The following is a 14952-nucleotide window of genomic DNA, read 5'->3' as shown; positions in this document are numbered from 1 at the left end:
GTTTGTTCAATCAGTAGTTGTCTCTAACAGGAATTAAAACTTGTGAAGACATTGGGGCAAAAATGATACATTAATTATTAAGAATTAAGCTAATTAAATATAACTAATTACAGTAGGTATGAGATATCCCCACACCCCACTCTAGTTTCATTGATTTATTATACTGAACAAATTCACATATCAAATATAAAGTACATTTAAATATAACAATATAAACTGACATATAGCCTAACAAAAGATATATTGACTCTTCTACAACTATAACTCACACACTCATGACTTTCATGTCAACACTTGAAGTAAGAATATTATATTATAATATTTTAAAATATATCTACAGTAGATAAGATAATTTTTATGATGCCGTTTAGTTGCTGTTGAAAGGTTGCATAAAAGCGCAGCAACATATCCAAAAACATGTTTTTGCATCATATGGATTTGCCAGACTCATTTAAAAGAGCCATTTAAAAGGAACCGATTCATTCCCGAGTCATCATCGCTGAAATATGTCAACGGACCCGAACCACGGTGTGTGTGTGTGTTTCTCTGATCCTCTTAGCATTAAGGTATTAACTCACTAACAGCAGGCATTTGTGAGCAAACATGGAGCTGGACAGCCTGAGGAGTCTGAGAGAGAAATTCACACTTCGGCATGCCATCATCAGAGAGTTTCTAGCGGAACTCCTCGGGACATTTGTACTTATAGTAAGTAGTCAAATCTGTAAGAAACAGTTTTTTTTTTTTCATTATTACTCTTGATATGCACAGTGACAGTAATATAACAGTAAATTGCACAAAATACCTGTTTTTAACATTAATAATGAATTTATCACCCTGGCATATTTCATGCAAATTTTGCAGCTGAGTGCAAGCAAGTGTTGTTCAGTTTTCACAGAATAATAATAATAATAAAAGTAGAATATTACACCAACACAAATGATTTAATGAATATATACACTGTACCTTTATCTCAAATATGATATAATTAGAACAGTTATAACTGATGGCTATATACTGTATAAAACCTGACACTACATATACACTATATTTTACACATAAACATTACACATTAAAATATGTCAAAAATCAGCAAGAATATATATAAAAGGTAAATAAACTATATAAAAGTTTATAATGCATGCAGTGGTTTTGCTTTTATTCATATATTTTTAGCTTATATCTTAAAACTGACAAGCACTTGGAGTTTCATGACTCCAAGAATGTGTATAGTCACCTTTATCGTCTGATTTATTGAACTTGGGGAATTGATTCATGTATTATTTCTTTTCTATTTTTGTATGATAATACATTTGGTATCACTAAAAATGCTGAAAATAAGGACTTAACAAATTTCATCTTATCCTCTCGAGGCTCATACTATGATGCATTGTGTACATTTTAATTTCTTTATATATTTCTAAATATACTAATAACATAACTATGAAAGCTAATCAAGGTTTTCTTCTACCTACTGTCCTCATATGAGGATGTAATCATATCAATTAGGGGTAAAAGGAAGTGTGTGGACAGTGAGATCTACAGTAATATTCGTATGTAATAATGATAGTTACATTAAACCTAGTCCCCACTTGATATTGTACGCAGCTTCACAGCCTGTGTAATATATTATATACATGTAATTCATGTATGTAAACCCTGATTGATTACAGCATGACAGTTCTGTTCATCCTCAGTTTCAGTTTGTTAACCTTCTCTGACCTCATCTGAGATCTGACAGTTCGAAGATTAACAATTCTCTCTCATTGAGCAACATGAAGCTAAATATTAGATGACACATTCTGTTAATGGATTAGTAAATACAAATAAGACGCTTGCATTTGTCATGGACATCTCAGGAAGGGACTGTTATGGTAGGTTAAAAGTTTAACAATATTTTAATTACGCTACAAATATGAAATGCAGTTGAAATCATTTGTTTTCTCTCTATAGGTTTTGTGTAGTAATGTAAAAAACAAAAGAGGGTACAATTATATAGTAGTATCGTTTGGTGATATGAACCTGGATACATTTAATAAAGCAGTTGACATTTTGCTGACGTTAATAGAAGTATTAATTAAAGTGTCAGTGCCATTAGTGTAAGGTCTTTATTTATTTATTTATTTATTTATTTTAGACATTTTCAGTGTAGGTCTTAATTCAGCACCTAATTAACTAACTAGTGCCTATAGCCAAGCAATTACTTAATACATATTTCATTTACAGGTATTCATTTGGCAGATGTTATTGTCTAAAGCAAGTTACCCAGTGAGGCAGAATTCAACCCAAGCACAGAGCTGTTACAAACCTATAAGCTCAAAAAGATATTTATATTCAACGGTAGAATGAATAAGTGAAGGTAAAAAGGAAGTGTTTGGGTTATAATGTAAGCAGTGCCTTTTAATCTTTCAGTGATTTGAATGATGTTAAGCAATGTTTGTCTATAGTTTCCTTTTTGCCTTCAGACCCACAGTATGAGCCCAGGTTGCAAACAACAAACACTAGTCTTACAAGACCTCCCAAACAATACTAGGAGCCTGTTCTGTGATCATACACAAAGAGTTTTCCCCCCACAGTGTCCTGTTAGCTTCTATCACTGTTAATTACCAATAAGAACATTATACTGTAGAAGTGGACATCTTTTGTTGCTCTCCTGGTCTTGTCAGTCCACACTTTGCTGAATTCTTTGATCCCATGGCCACTTCTAATTAGAGCTGAAGTTTTGCCGAACAGCAGAGATTTAATGTGATCTGCACTGGTCATCTGTCCCTGTCTGTTGATTTGTTGCGTCTGTCCTTTCTCAGCTTTTTGGCTGTGGCTCGGTGGCACAGGCTGTACTCAGCAGAGGAGCTCTGGGTGAACCGCTCACCATCCACATTGGCTTCACCACAGGAGTGATGCTGGCTGTCTATGTGTCAGGAGGCGTTTCAGGTAACAGAATAATTCATACTTGTATAGCCTAGACTTTTATAAAAATCAAACTAAGACACTGAAGACAGTGATCATTTTTGAAAACCTGGTTGCTTTGTATCGACAAGTTTTTGCCTTGTCTTAGTGGCAATTCTGTAGCAAATCAGGGTGTTCAGTGTGGTAACCAGCGGTGTAATGATCAGACAGTTTGGATTGATGCAGCTATTTTAAAGGCAACGATCGAAAGGAATCAAGACAACCATCATCAATCATTAAAAAAATAGTGATTATAATTGGTTAAAAATGTATTATTATAATAAAAAAAGACAGGTGTGTGTTAAAAAAAAAAAAAAAAAAAAAAAAAACTGCCTGTAAAATTATCTGCACTGATATATAAATAGCTCCAGTGATTTGCCCATACTTAGAGTAGTCATTCTGTACATTATCATCATTCACAACTTAACCATAGCCCTACCCCTAACTCTGAGCAAAGTTGGTTGCATAGCTATAGGAGGCAATGTTATAGGACATAAAGTTTTAGTTCCCATATTTTTTGCCACCCAAAAAAGAAACCAAGCCCCCCCATATCCTGAATCCCAATTTAACCCCTGTTTATAACCCAGTTCAGCTTAGTCAACATAACGAATCAATGGGCATATTTAACAGTCTGTCTGAACTGTAATGTTTTGCTTTTCCATGATCTTTGATCAGTGCTGTCAGACACCAAACAAATAAAAAACAACAAAAAACAACAAAAAAAAAAAACAAGTACCGAACTTTTAATATTTTGTTTCAATTTGCTGTAAAATCCTACCAGGAGTTATAAACACTTATGCCCTCAGAATTTAAGTGCTGGCATAAGAATTCCTAAATTGATATGAATCACCATTTCATCAAGAATCCAGAATTGGTGAATACACAAATTAGAGATTTGCCCTTCTAAACCAAGTACTTGTAGCACTTGCATACTGGAGCATGATGTATAGTTATATTTTATGATGCAATGATATTTACCTGGCATACATATGTTCAAAGTTTTTCAGATCCTTTTTTTCCTAAACAATGAAGAAAAATGCTACAGTCATTTCCCTTAATCTAATGTAACCATAAAAAGACATTTTATAAAGCTAAGGGGAAACTTTAAGTAGATACTTTATATAATTGAACTTTCTATAAATACCATTTACAGATAGTAAGAGCAAGGTAATGATGTCATTATAAATCAAAAGACCAAAATAGCCTTTACTCTCACATAAACAAGTACAGACAGTGCAATGCTTTTCTTCACATACTGGTTAGGAAGCTGGAGTCAGAGCACAGCATCAGTCTTGAGCTTAGACTTTTAAGGGCTTTGCTCAAGGGTCCAACAGTGACAGCTTGGCAGGATAGTGTTTGCTCTCATAGTAGCTCAGAGCCTTTAACCACAGAGCCATCAGAACAATGTGTAAACTGTCTGTGATTGCTGTTCAGTCCACTCTGCTGTGAAAAGAGGCAGGTTTAAACTGTCTTTTTAACACTAATCATAACATCAACACAGCATGCTTCAAACTGGGCGCTCCATCTCCATCAGGGAGAGTGTGATGTAATTAATTGTAAAATTAATGGACTCCTGCCTCATGTGAACTCAGAGATTAAATAATTAAGAGTAGGGAGTTAGTGGTATTCTGTGCCAAGAGTGTACTCTATGGGGGTGTCAAGTTTAAGAGGGAAGCACATTCAGTGGTTTGATTATGCACTCTTTAGCGACTGACTATGCAGATGTGAAACACTGTGTGTATCTAACAGGACTTTATTGGGTATATTCTGGATTCAGTACCAATCATACTGTATGTATGACTCAGGAATTTACATTTTGCTGAATAAGGCAGTTATTGGGCAAATTTACACCATCAGCATGAACCGTCAGTGGTGATTTTTAAATGGACTGTTAGTTCACATTATCACTAAAGTGAAATGAGGCATGAAAGAAAACATTGCACTTTCGCAGGCAAAGCAAAAAGAAAACCACACTGGAAAAAAAGACATGCAGTGTATGTGGCATTTCTGGAGTCCTGAACAAGTGGACAGAAAAAAATATACATATATACTGGGAGTCAAAAACACTAGCAAACTAATGTGAAATTTGTGATTGTAGACCACATCCTAAATGACAGTAAGAGAAATTGCGGAAACGTAATAGGAGGGAGAACGCTGAGAATTTGGGCTCAAGTGACTTCTGCTTAACAAGGAAACAGGGAAGCAGTGGGTGCGGAAAAATCATCACTAGTAGTTTAGTAGCGAATTTATGACTAGTTGAGAATTTATAAGACGATAACTAGGAAAAAGGAGGAGTGTCATATGTGGCATTTCTCCTAAAATGTCCACGTTTTATCATCACCTTTCTTTCTAGAGATTTCTCTGTTGTTCAGGAATGAAATAAAACTTTTTAAATTCAAGGGTCCAGTCAAATGGGCTAACTATAAGAAAAGTAAGAAAATGGTAGATTGTGCTTTCCACCACTGTAACTGATTCATTGCAAATGATATGACTGAATCTATATCCTTCCACTCTTACAATCGAACTCTGGCCGTCATAAAAACATGGGCAAAAATTACTGTTTAAATTAACATTAAGTACATTGGCCTGCTTCCCTCTGCCAGGAGTTTCAGACTTAGAGAGACAAATAGAGCTTTCAACAAGATAGTTGAAGATCAAGATGACCCCATATACACATCCAAATAAACACAGAAATAGTTGCAGGAAAACCAATCATCAATCTCCAATTTTGACCCCGAATGAAAACCTGTGGTCAGAATTGAAGTGGGTGTCCACAAGCACAAACCACAGCATATATGGAGATTAAAATTTTCAGCATGTTGGGGTGCAGCAAGATCCTTCTACAAGATCTGTCCACTGTTAACCATTACAGGAAGAGACACATTGCTGTGCTGATCATTTAAAGGGAAAAAAACCAGTTAGAAAACAATGCACTACTTAGGAATTACGTATTGATAAAAAATAACATATTAACCAAAGCCTCTTTAACCATGATACTGACCAGGAGAACGTGTGAGGGAGAGTTCCTGTTTCACATTTGTTTTTCCCAGGCTTGAGACAGTGAGATGAGGTGAGTGAGAGTTGGCAGAGCTCATTATAGTACTTTGGAGTTAAATAGGGGTCACTCCTACGCCTGAGAGTGTCCTAAGACGACTTAGACTGATTATGTCAGACCCAATTCCCAGGAAGCCAAGTGTATAATAAAGACTAATAGAGAGGACACATTACCTTAGGTGTCTGCTGAATGCAGTTTTAACACATGTTGGCCACCATCATGCTTAAATTACCATTCTGTCAATTTAACTAAATGATGATAATCCCAAAGTGTAGGGCATTGACTTATAATTGTCTTCATTTTACAGGAGGACATGTAAACCCAGCTGTATCTCTAGCCATGGCAGTCTTAGGGAAGTTTCCCATTAAAAAATTCCCTGTGTATGTGGTTGCCCAGTTCCTTGGTGCTTTTGCAGGCTCTTGTGCTGTCTTTGGACTGTACTATGGTGAGTAAATATTTCATACCACTTCAAAAGAGATTTTCAAAAAAAGGCTCTTGGATTGGGAAGTATGGCCTTGCTGTCTTCAGTGATTATCTATATATACCATATTAGTATCAGATGAACGTCTTCAGCAATGTGTGCTTTTTTTTAATTTTTAATAAATACCTACATATGTCTGTGCCGATCTGCACTCACTACAACTGCATAAACACATGTATCTGTATTATATTTCAAAATAAAACATATTTAGAAAATGTATACAATAGAGATGAACAATTAACTTAGAGCTAATAGAAAATATTTCATTTCTACAGATGCCTTCATGAACTACTCCAATGGAGAGTTGCTGGTCACAGGTGAAAACTCCACTGCAAACATCTTTGCCACCTATCCAGCAAAGCATCTCTCAGCCCTCAATGGGTTTTTTGATCAGGTGAGAGAACATGTCATTTGATTTGGATTTTGCAAAGAATTCATACTACTATAGACCATTATGAGTCTGTTCTGAAGGTACTGTGTGAATTTGAGTATACTGTACACCATACACACATGTCTGAGATAGGGAGCCTCGCTGTTTGGATCTACAAATTAATTTATTTTAATCATTTGGATTCATGACTTCTATTCAGAACAAGTTGACTTAACTTGATGTCAGTAGTTACATAGGGATAGTTATCCTTGTTCAGAGCCAAGATGCATAGATGTTTGAGTTGATTTTCTCAGTGCATTGTGTGTGCATGCAGTTCATTCATCCAAGGTTGCCAGATATTTCTTGTGCACAGCTGTTGGAGAAAGGGATTATTCAAAAAGCATGTGGACAACTTAAAGTATCAAAACACACATTTTCCCTTATGTCTGAAAGAATAACAGGATTTCACCCCTACTGAAAACCTGTGGCCAGAATTGAAGAGGATGTCCACAAGCACAAACCTAAAAATAAATGGAGATTAAAATGTTGTGCGTGTAGGAGTGGACCAAGATACTTCTACAAGATCCATTTAACCTTAACCATTACAGGAAGAGACTCATTGCTGTGATGATAATTTAAAGGAAAAAATAGTTTTGCATATCAATTAAAAAAAACATTAAAAAGGGAGAGTTCCTGTTTTCCATTTGTTTTAAAAGTGTGTAGATGTTTGTTTCATTTCAACTTTTTTTTTTTTAATTGCAATAAAAAGTGTTAAAAGTATAGTAATAAAAAAGGAGCTAAATAGCAACCATGCACTATTTTAGTGGCCTTGGCTCCAGAAAAGTCCAGGGTAAAACACTGCACCATGACTGTAACACTACAGTGAGAATAAGCCAATAACTAGCAAATTATACACACGAAGACAGTGAAACATAAGAACAACAAAACTAAAAAGACATCACTATAAACAAAACTGCAATATATGCAAAGCACTAAGACTTGAAAACTATACGAGTGCATACTTGCTAATACAGAGAGGCTAATAGAGGTGGGTATCTGATTATATGACATCATTTGCCATGCTTTAATCTGTATAATATTCTTGTTAAAACAATAAGTACACAATCCTGTACCTTTGCCATTAGTTTTCAAATCTTTTATTTAGGATACAGTTGTTGTAATTCATTTCATAGCTGGTTGGCTTATGAAATTACTTAAAAATGTTATGAAATGCATATGGAAGTAATGAATGGGAGAGAACCTTCCAGAACCAAAGCCATTTAAAGTGGGTGTTGAATGTTCAGATATAATACTCACAACCACAAAAGATAAAGTTGAAATGAAAAACTAGGAGGATATTAAAACCTCAGGGGAGGACCTGATGGAAATGAATGTCATAAAACCAATTTAAGCAAATAGAACAAGCTCGTAAATTATTGTATTGGCCTGTATATGAGTAAACAGTCCCTTATAATTAATGAGTATAAAATAATGTATGATATATACTAAATAACCATCTGTTACTCATTAGCTACAAAGCTATAATGCTGAAATGGATATTATGATTTCATCTACAAGCAGTAATATTGCTCTCATGCAGATTCACAGTGGATGAGTTGACATGATAGCAATCTTGAATGATGTCCTAATATGAGTCCTTACTGCACTGTGACTGGATCAGTCTATTACTGAAGCTTCACCTCAAACTGACCCATGTGCCATGAAGGCAATTGGAGACCATGGGTGTCCATGATGTTAATCATTTTGGTCACCATTCAGCTCTCTCCTCCACTTCCACAGGGTCTAGGTTAAACCCAGTGTAACCTAGTTAACTTTCACAGTTTAACCTTTATTAAAGCTAGACAAGACATTTATCAATGCTAAGCATACATGTTGGTGTGGGCCAGAAGGACCCTCTAAGGCTAAATCTCTGACCAGAGTTCAGAGTAATTCAAAGAGTTGTTACTAGAAACAATAATATATTACAATAAGTGCTTTAATATTAACCTGTGATCTATTATGCAGCTGGAATTACTGTCAGAGCTGTTATTATAGAAAATTAATTTTCTAAATAAAGACTTTTTGATCGATCAGAGCTGAGAATTCAGCAGTGCTGAAATAGACTCAAAGCATTCAAAAACTTTCAACTGTTAGTGAAAATCTTAGCATTTTTGGTTAAATTAGCAATGGATTTATTCTGAATACTATAAATTAGAAAATCTCAATAGAGAGTATGTACAAGTGAACTGAGAAAGGTTTGAGATATTGGGTCTACATAAAGAGACAAAAACATTGTGTCTCACACACACACACACACACACACACACACACACACACACACACACACACACACACACACACACACACAGACAGTAATGGTAATGGTTACTGCTTATCGATGCAGGTGATTGCCACTGCAGCTTTGGTGCTATGTGTCCTGGCCATCGTGGACAAGAAAAACATAGGAGCACCTAAAGGAATGGAGCCACTGCTCATTGGTTTCACCATCCTGGCCATCTCAGTGGCCATGGGTTTCAACTGCGGCTATCCCATCAACCCTGCCCGAGACTTGGGACCCCGGCTCTTTACTGCAGTGGCAGGCTGGGGGGTGGAGGTTTTCAGGTACAGAAAACACACTCACACAAATCTGCTTGACCTCTGACCTGACCCTGACCTTACCCAATTCCTTACGTCAGAGCTCATATTAAACTTCACTCTGATGCTATGACCTTAGAGCAATTTTAACTTCAAAGAAACAATAGCTAGCTAAACAAATGCAGCCCCATCTGGGTGAAATTTAAACCACTGCTGAGGCTAAGGAGTTAGTGAGAAAAAAAATATTCCAACCCATACATTTGGGGCTTGATAAGATTTTACATGTAAAACATGCACTCATAGAACACCTTTTTGGGAACACTACACTAATACTGGATAGGGCCTTTCTTTGCTCTCAAAACAGCTTCAGTTCTTAGTGACATGTATTCCACAAGACATTGGAAAAGTTCCTGAGATTCTGGTCCATGTTGTCATGATAGCATCAAGCAATTCCTGTAGACTTTTCAGGTGCATTTTCATGCTGCGAATCTCCCGCATATCACATCTCAAAGGTGCTCTATTGTATTCAGATCATTGAACTCATTGTCGTGTTCATGAAACCAGTTTGAGATGACTTTTGCTTTGTGACATGGTGCATTACCATGCTAGAAGTAGCCATTAGAAGATGGTTGAATTGTGCCCATAGAGGGATGCACACAGTCAGAAACAATATTCAAATATGCTGATGATTGATTGGTATTAACGGGCCCAAGTGTGCTAAAAAATACCATTCCCCACACCATTACAGTACCTCCACCAGCCTGGACTGTTGACACAAGCCAGGTTGGGTCCATGGCTTCTGGCACTGTTGGCACGAAATTCTGACCTTACTGTCTGTGTGCCTCAGCACAGAAATCGAGATTCCTCAGACCAGGCCGCGTCTTCAACTGTCCAGTTTTGGTGAGCCTGTGCCCACTTGAGCCTCAGCTTTCTGTTCTTGGCTGACAGAAGTGAAACTCGATGTGGTCTTCTGCTGTTGTGGCCCATCTGCCTCCAGGTTTCACGTGTTGTGCATTCTGAGATGCTTTTCTGCTCACCATAACTGTACAGACTGATTATTACTGTAGTTACTGTAGCTTTTCTGTCAGCTCAAATCAGTCTGGCCATTCTCCATTGACCTCTCTCTTCAACCAGGCATTTCCATCTGCAGAACTGCCACTCACTCGATCGTTATTCTTTATTGCACCATTCTGAGTAAACTCTAGAGACTGTTGTGCATGAAAGTCCCAGGAGATCAGCAGTTATAGAAATAATCAAATCAGTCCTTCTGGTACCAACAATTACGCCACGGTCTAAATCACTGAGTTCACATTTTTCCCCCATTCTGATGGTTGATGGGAACATTATCCGAAGCTGCTGGCCCATATCTGCATGATTTTATGCATTCCACTGCTTCCACACGATTGGGCTGATTAGAATGTGTGAATGACCTAATAAAGTGTTCTGTAAGTGTGTATTAGGTAAATAAATCTATATTTATTTGGGTCTGTATTCCCAGATGATAATATTTCTATTTAAAATTATTTTAGCCCCAAAACTGTAGCTATGCTGAACCTAGCTAACAAAGTAAATGCAACATGCTGCTATTTGTATCCCAGTTTAGCCAGATGTAGATTAACTAGCTGGAGGAATAATGTATTCTCTGCTTGATGCCATGGAAGATATTGGAAAATATTAATGAAATATTTAATGATCAATGCTACAGTAAAAAGTCAGCACCAATTGTTATGCTTAAAGCATTGATTTACTCTTGCTGTTATGTCATGACAGAAATTTGCCCCAATTCATTTATTCATTCATCTTCAGTTCCTGCTTCATCCTAGTCAAGGTTGTGGTTGATTCAAAGTCAATTCTGGGAACCTAGTTGAGGTAGGAATAGACACTGGGTGGAACATAGCAGGGTACCACACACACACACACACACACACACACACACACACACACACACACACACACACACACACACACACACACACACACACAAACCCCAAACACTTTAGCGCAACTACTCTAGCTACTGGTTGGTTCTTCAGTGGAACAGTGATGTCTTCTAAACATGGTGAATTGGGTATTCCAGCTTGCCAGCATGAGAGAACAAAGAGCATTTCAAGACAGCTCTTAATAGAGTGTGCATCTGACAACCCATGTCTGCTCCTCTGATACAGCTGGTTCATTTTTCAACACCCCTGTGTGTCTCTGGGAAACTGGGAAGAGGAGAGACTCTCTGCACATACTGGGTTCCAAGTGGTATTCATTATTTCTTTTTCTCTTACACAAACATGGTTTTCCTCTCTTCTAAACACCCACCAGCAGAACACTGTGTTATTTTGTTACCTAAAGATAAACAGCCGTGGTCACATATCATCTCTGTGCGGAAACAGAAAGCCAAACTGGTTTACATTCAGACAAAAATAAACATCACTATACTGTAAAAGTTACATAATTACCCTCAACCATTAGTTTAAAGACACTGAGAAAAGGGCTACAAGTACTAGTGCGTACAGCAGAGGGCACTCTCAACCAAAAGTCTAATTATTCTGCATCACTATTTAGAGTGCTCTGCTCTACTACCTGATCATGCCAATATAAACTCCACAAGGCTGCCGTTTTGGAGATCCTCTGACCCAGTCGTCTAGCCATCACAATTTGGCCCATCTCAAAGTCGCTCAGATCCTTACTTACCCCTGTCCATTTTTTCTGCTTCCAACAAATCAACTTTGAGAACTGTTTACTTGCTGCCTAATACTGTATACAATGCCACCCCCTGACAGGTCCCATTCTAATGAGATGATCAATGTTATTCAATTCATCTGTCAGTGCTTTTAATGCTATGGCTGATCAGTGTATAATCATTAGGAAATTACTGTGGTATTACAGGAATAATGTGATGTTATTGGAGATGGTAACAGTAACCTCATTTCACATCACACCACACTGCCCTGCCACTGATTGCTTTCATATAATAGCAAACCTATTGGGTTTTTTTACTCCTTATAAATAATATTTGGATACTGGAGAACGACTGTGTCAGTGCTTTACATTCTTAATACCCTTCAGAAACACTGCACTTCCTGAGCTGAACATGAGTTTTTTAATTGCTAGTGCATTAATTATAGCCACGTGTTGCATCTGGTCAAAACCGCACTGTTTTTTAAAAACTCTTGTATAAAAATGGGGTAAATGTATGTTTTGTTTGGACATCTGTCGAGTCTGGTGTACAGTTGTAATGTGATTCTACTCTGTTCTCCTTACTGTTTGTGTCAAACTATCAGATAAGCTTTTCATTAAACAAACTCCTCCGCATATCCCAACATGACCCGCGTGCAAGTTCAAAACCTTTATCAGTGTAGCATAGGACAAATGGAAATCTAATGGCTTCTTCTTCAAAATCCTAGACAAACCTGTTTAAAAATCCTACAAACCTGTGAGTGTGCATGTTCACCACCAATAGTAACTAGACAGTGTGTTTTCATACAGTAAGTGTGTTGTGCTGTGTGTTCAGAGCCGGGGGCTGCTGGTGGTGGATCCCAGTTGGTGGTCCGATGGTGGGAGGTGTGCTGGGAGCAATGATCTACTACCTGCTGATTGAGCTACACCACATAGAGCCAGAGAAAAAGCATGAGGAGAACAACACCGTTAAGGACAAGTATGAAATAATCACCATGAGCTAGACAGAAGACAAAGAAGACTTTGTCTCTTCTTCACCTCAACCAGGCTGTAGTGTAGAACCTCAATTTTCTTCTGTTTTTGTCTCTTGTTGTAAGAATCCAAGCATCCACATTGGTGCTAGCATTACATTATACATCCTACAATTAAACTAATGGGAAATTATCATAGTAGTAGTGATGAGAGAAACATAAACTCCTTATGAAGTAAATTACATTGAAACAATGTTAAAACTCTGGTAAGGATTGACTTATTTCCAGATTATTATCATCCAGATATTATTCAGGGATTAATGCTGCATGCACATGCTTGTTAGATGGGTCTTGTTAGCCACTTATCATTACCGGATCTTTATAAGTGCACCAATATTGTTACATATCGTGATCTATTTTGCATTTGATCTATTTTGTATTTTCCTAACATTTTACTCCACTGTAAATTTTCCACAGTATGGTTAGATAGGTAAAATGGTGGCTATGACCTAATTTGTGATTACTAAAAAATAAGTTGGTAATAACATGCTTGGAAACTTGTATTTATGATAATTCCAGTAGCACGAGGAGGAAGCATATGATAAGGATTGGGGCACACACATTACAGAGCTGAACTATGTTATACCAAGGAAAAGGGTCTAAAGTTTTTAACAGGAAAAGGGTCTAAAGTGTTAATAGTAAATAGTAAATGTCTGCTACATTAATTCAACATTAAATAATATCTGAAGATTTTTTCCCTCTAAGCAAATGGAATATAGATGGGTGAGTTTTGTACTACACAGTATAAAGGGGTAAATTTCAAATGGTTTTTGATAATTTTTTTTAACTTGTGTTTTTGTAATCTCTTAAATGACACAGAACGGAGAGTCTGAAATTCTCTGCAGGCCTGGAGTAAATGAGCGACCACTGACCTCTGAGAAGGCATCAAATGCTTTTCAAAAACAGCTGCAGTTAAGAGCTCATCTGTTTTACAGATTCTATCAGACATGAACTTGGATCTCAAGTTCCCACAACCAAAAAAAAAAAAGACTTCAAAGAGCAGTGTCAAACCATTACCATGAGGCCATATAGTTAAATAATTTAAATTATTGTTGAGCTTAACAGTGTCCAATTTGCACTCAATGCCTGTATTCTCATTGAAACACTCTCCCTCTGGATTCATACGCCTGAATGATCCGAATTCAAATACTAATTTGGATACATTTTAGTGAAGTTTGCTGTTCTCAGGGTATTTCAAGACCAATAACCTGTAACTAGAATACTAGACAAACACCTTTTAGCCAAAAATGATTTGTATTTTTTTACTATGAATTTTCAAAAGAACTCTATATGAACTCTATATGCATCTCACAGTGGTTGGCAATTCTTTACATATTGTTCTTGTGGATATATTAACTTTTTTTACTTTTTTTTTTTAACCACATATGTTTTAATGATATGGCAATGATCTTCTGAAATTTCTTCTGAAAGCTTTGAAATAAATGACTGTTTCTGGTTGAACAAAATTCTGACTCATGGAATGCAATTTTACAAAGCCTAATTGAATAGCTAATGGGTGTCTACTCAGCATTTAGTCTGAATATTCACTGACACAAGATGTCCCTTGTAGTAGATGAAAAATATTTGGACCTGACTGACCCCATTCACCTGATTCAGAGACACTGTTTACTCACTAACCTGGGTCACAGTGGTCCCATGTTTCCAAGTTCATTTCTAAGTTCATGTCTATTTATGGAGTTAATACTGCTGCCTACTAAAGCATATTGTACTGTAAGATTAACTGAGATTACACTGTTTTAATACAATACTATTGTACATTACAAAGCTTATTATCAAGTAACTAATATAT

The 14952-nt window shown here is 36.7% G+C and overlaps 1 protein-coding gene across 1 annotated transcript; it reads left to right on the top strand.

Moving 5' to 3' along the window:
* The first annotated feature begins 524 nt into the window (after positions 1-524).
* On the top strand, positions 525-14749 carry aqp9b (aquaporin 9b). Its single transcript, XM_017458660.3, has 7 exons — positions 525-705; positions 2802-2928; positions 6306-6443; positions 6755-6873; positions 9254-9471; positions 12947-13090; positions 13962-14749. The coding sequence occupies exons 1-7, from the start codon at positions 604-606 to the stop codon at positions 13996-13998; spliced, it is 885 nt and encodes a 294-aa protein (XP_017314149.1). The 5' UTR covers positions 525-603; the 3' UTR covers positions 13999-14749.
* The last annotated feature ends 203 nt before the right edge of the window (positions 14750-14952 follow it).

The sequence above is a fragment of the Ictalurus punctatus genome, chromosome 27 (assembly GCF_001660625.3).
Source record: "Ictalurus punctatus breed USDA103 chromosome 27, Coco_2.0, whole genome shotgun sequence".
Taxonomy (NCBI): Eukaryota; Metazoa; Chordata; class Actinopteri; order Siluriformes; family Ictaluridae; genus Ictalurus; species Ictalurus punctatus.
This window is presented reverse-complemented; position numbering and strand designations above follow the sequence as displayed.

Bases quoted from the DNA above. Each gene is read 5' to 3' on its own strand.
- aqp9b (XM_017458660.3), top strand. From the start codon at position 604: ATGGAGCTGGACAGCCTGAGGAGTCTGAGAGAGAAATTCACACTTCGG. The intron at 6,444-6,754 runs GTGAGTAAATAT...TCATTTCTACAG, and splicing joins TGTCTTTGGACTGTACTATG to ATGCCTTCATGAACTACTCC. The intron at 6,874-9,253 runs GTGAGAGAACAT...TTATCGATGCAG, and splicing joins TCAATGGGTTTTTTGATCAG to GTGATTGCCACTGCAGCTTT.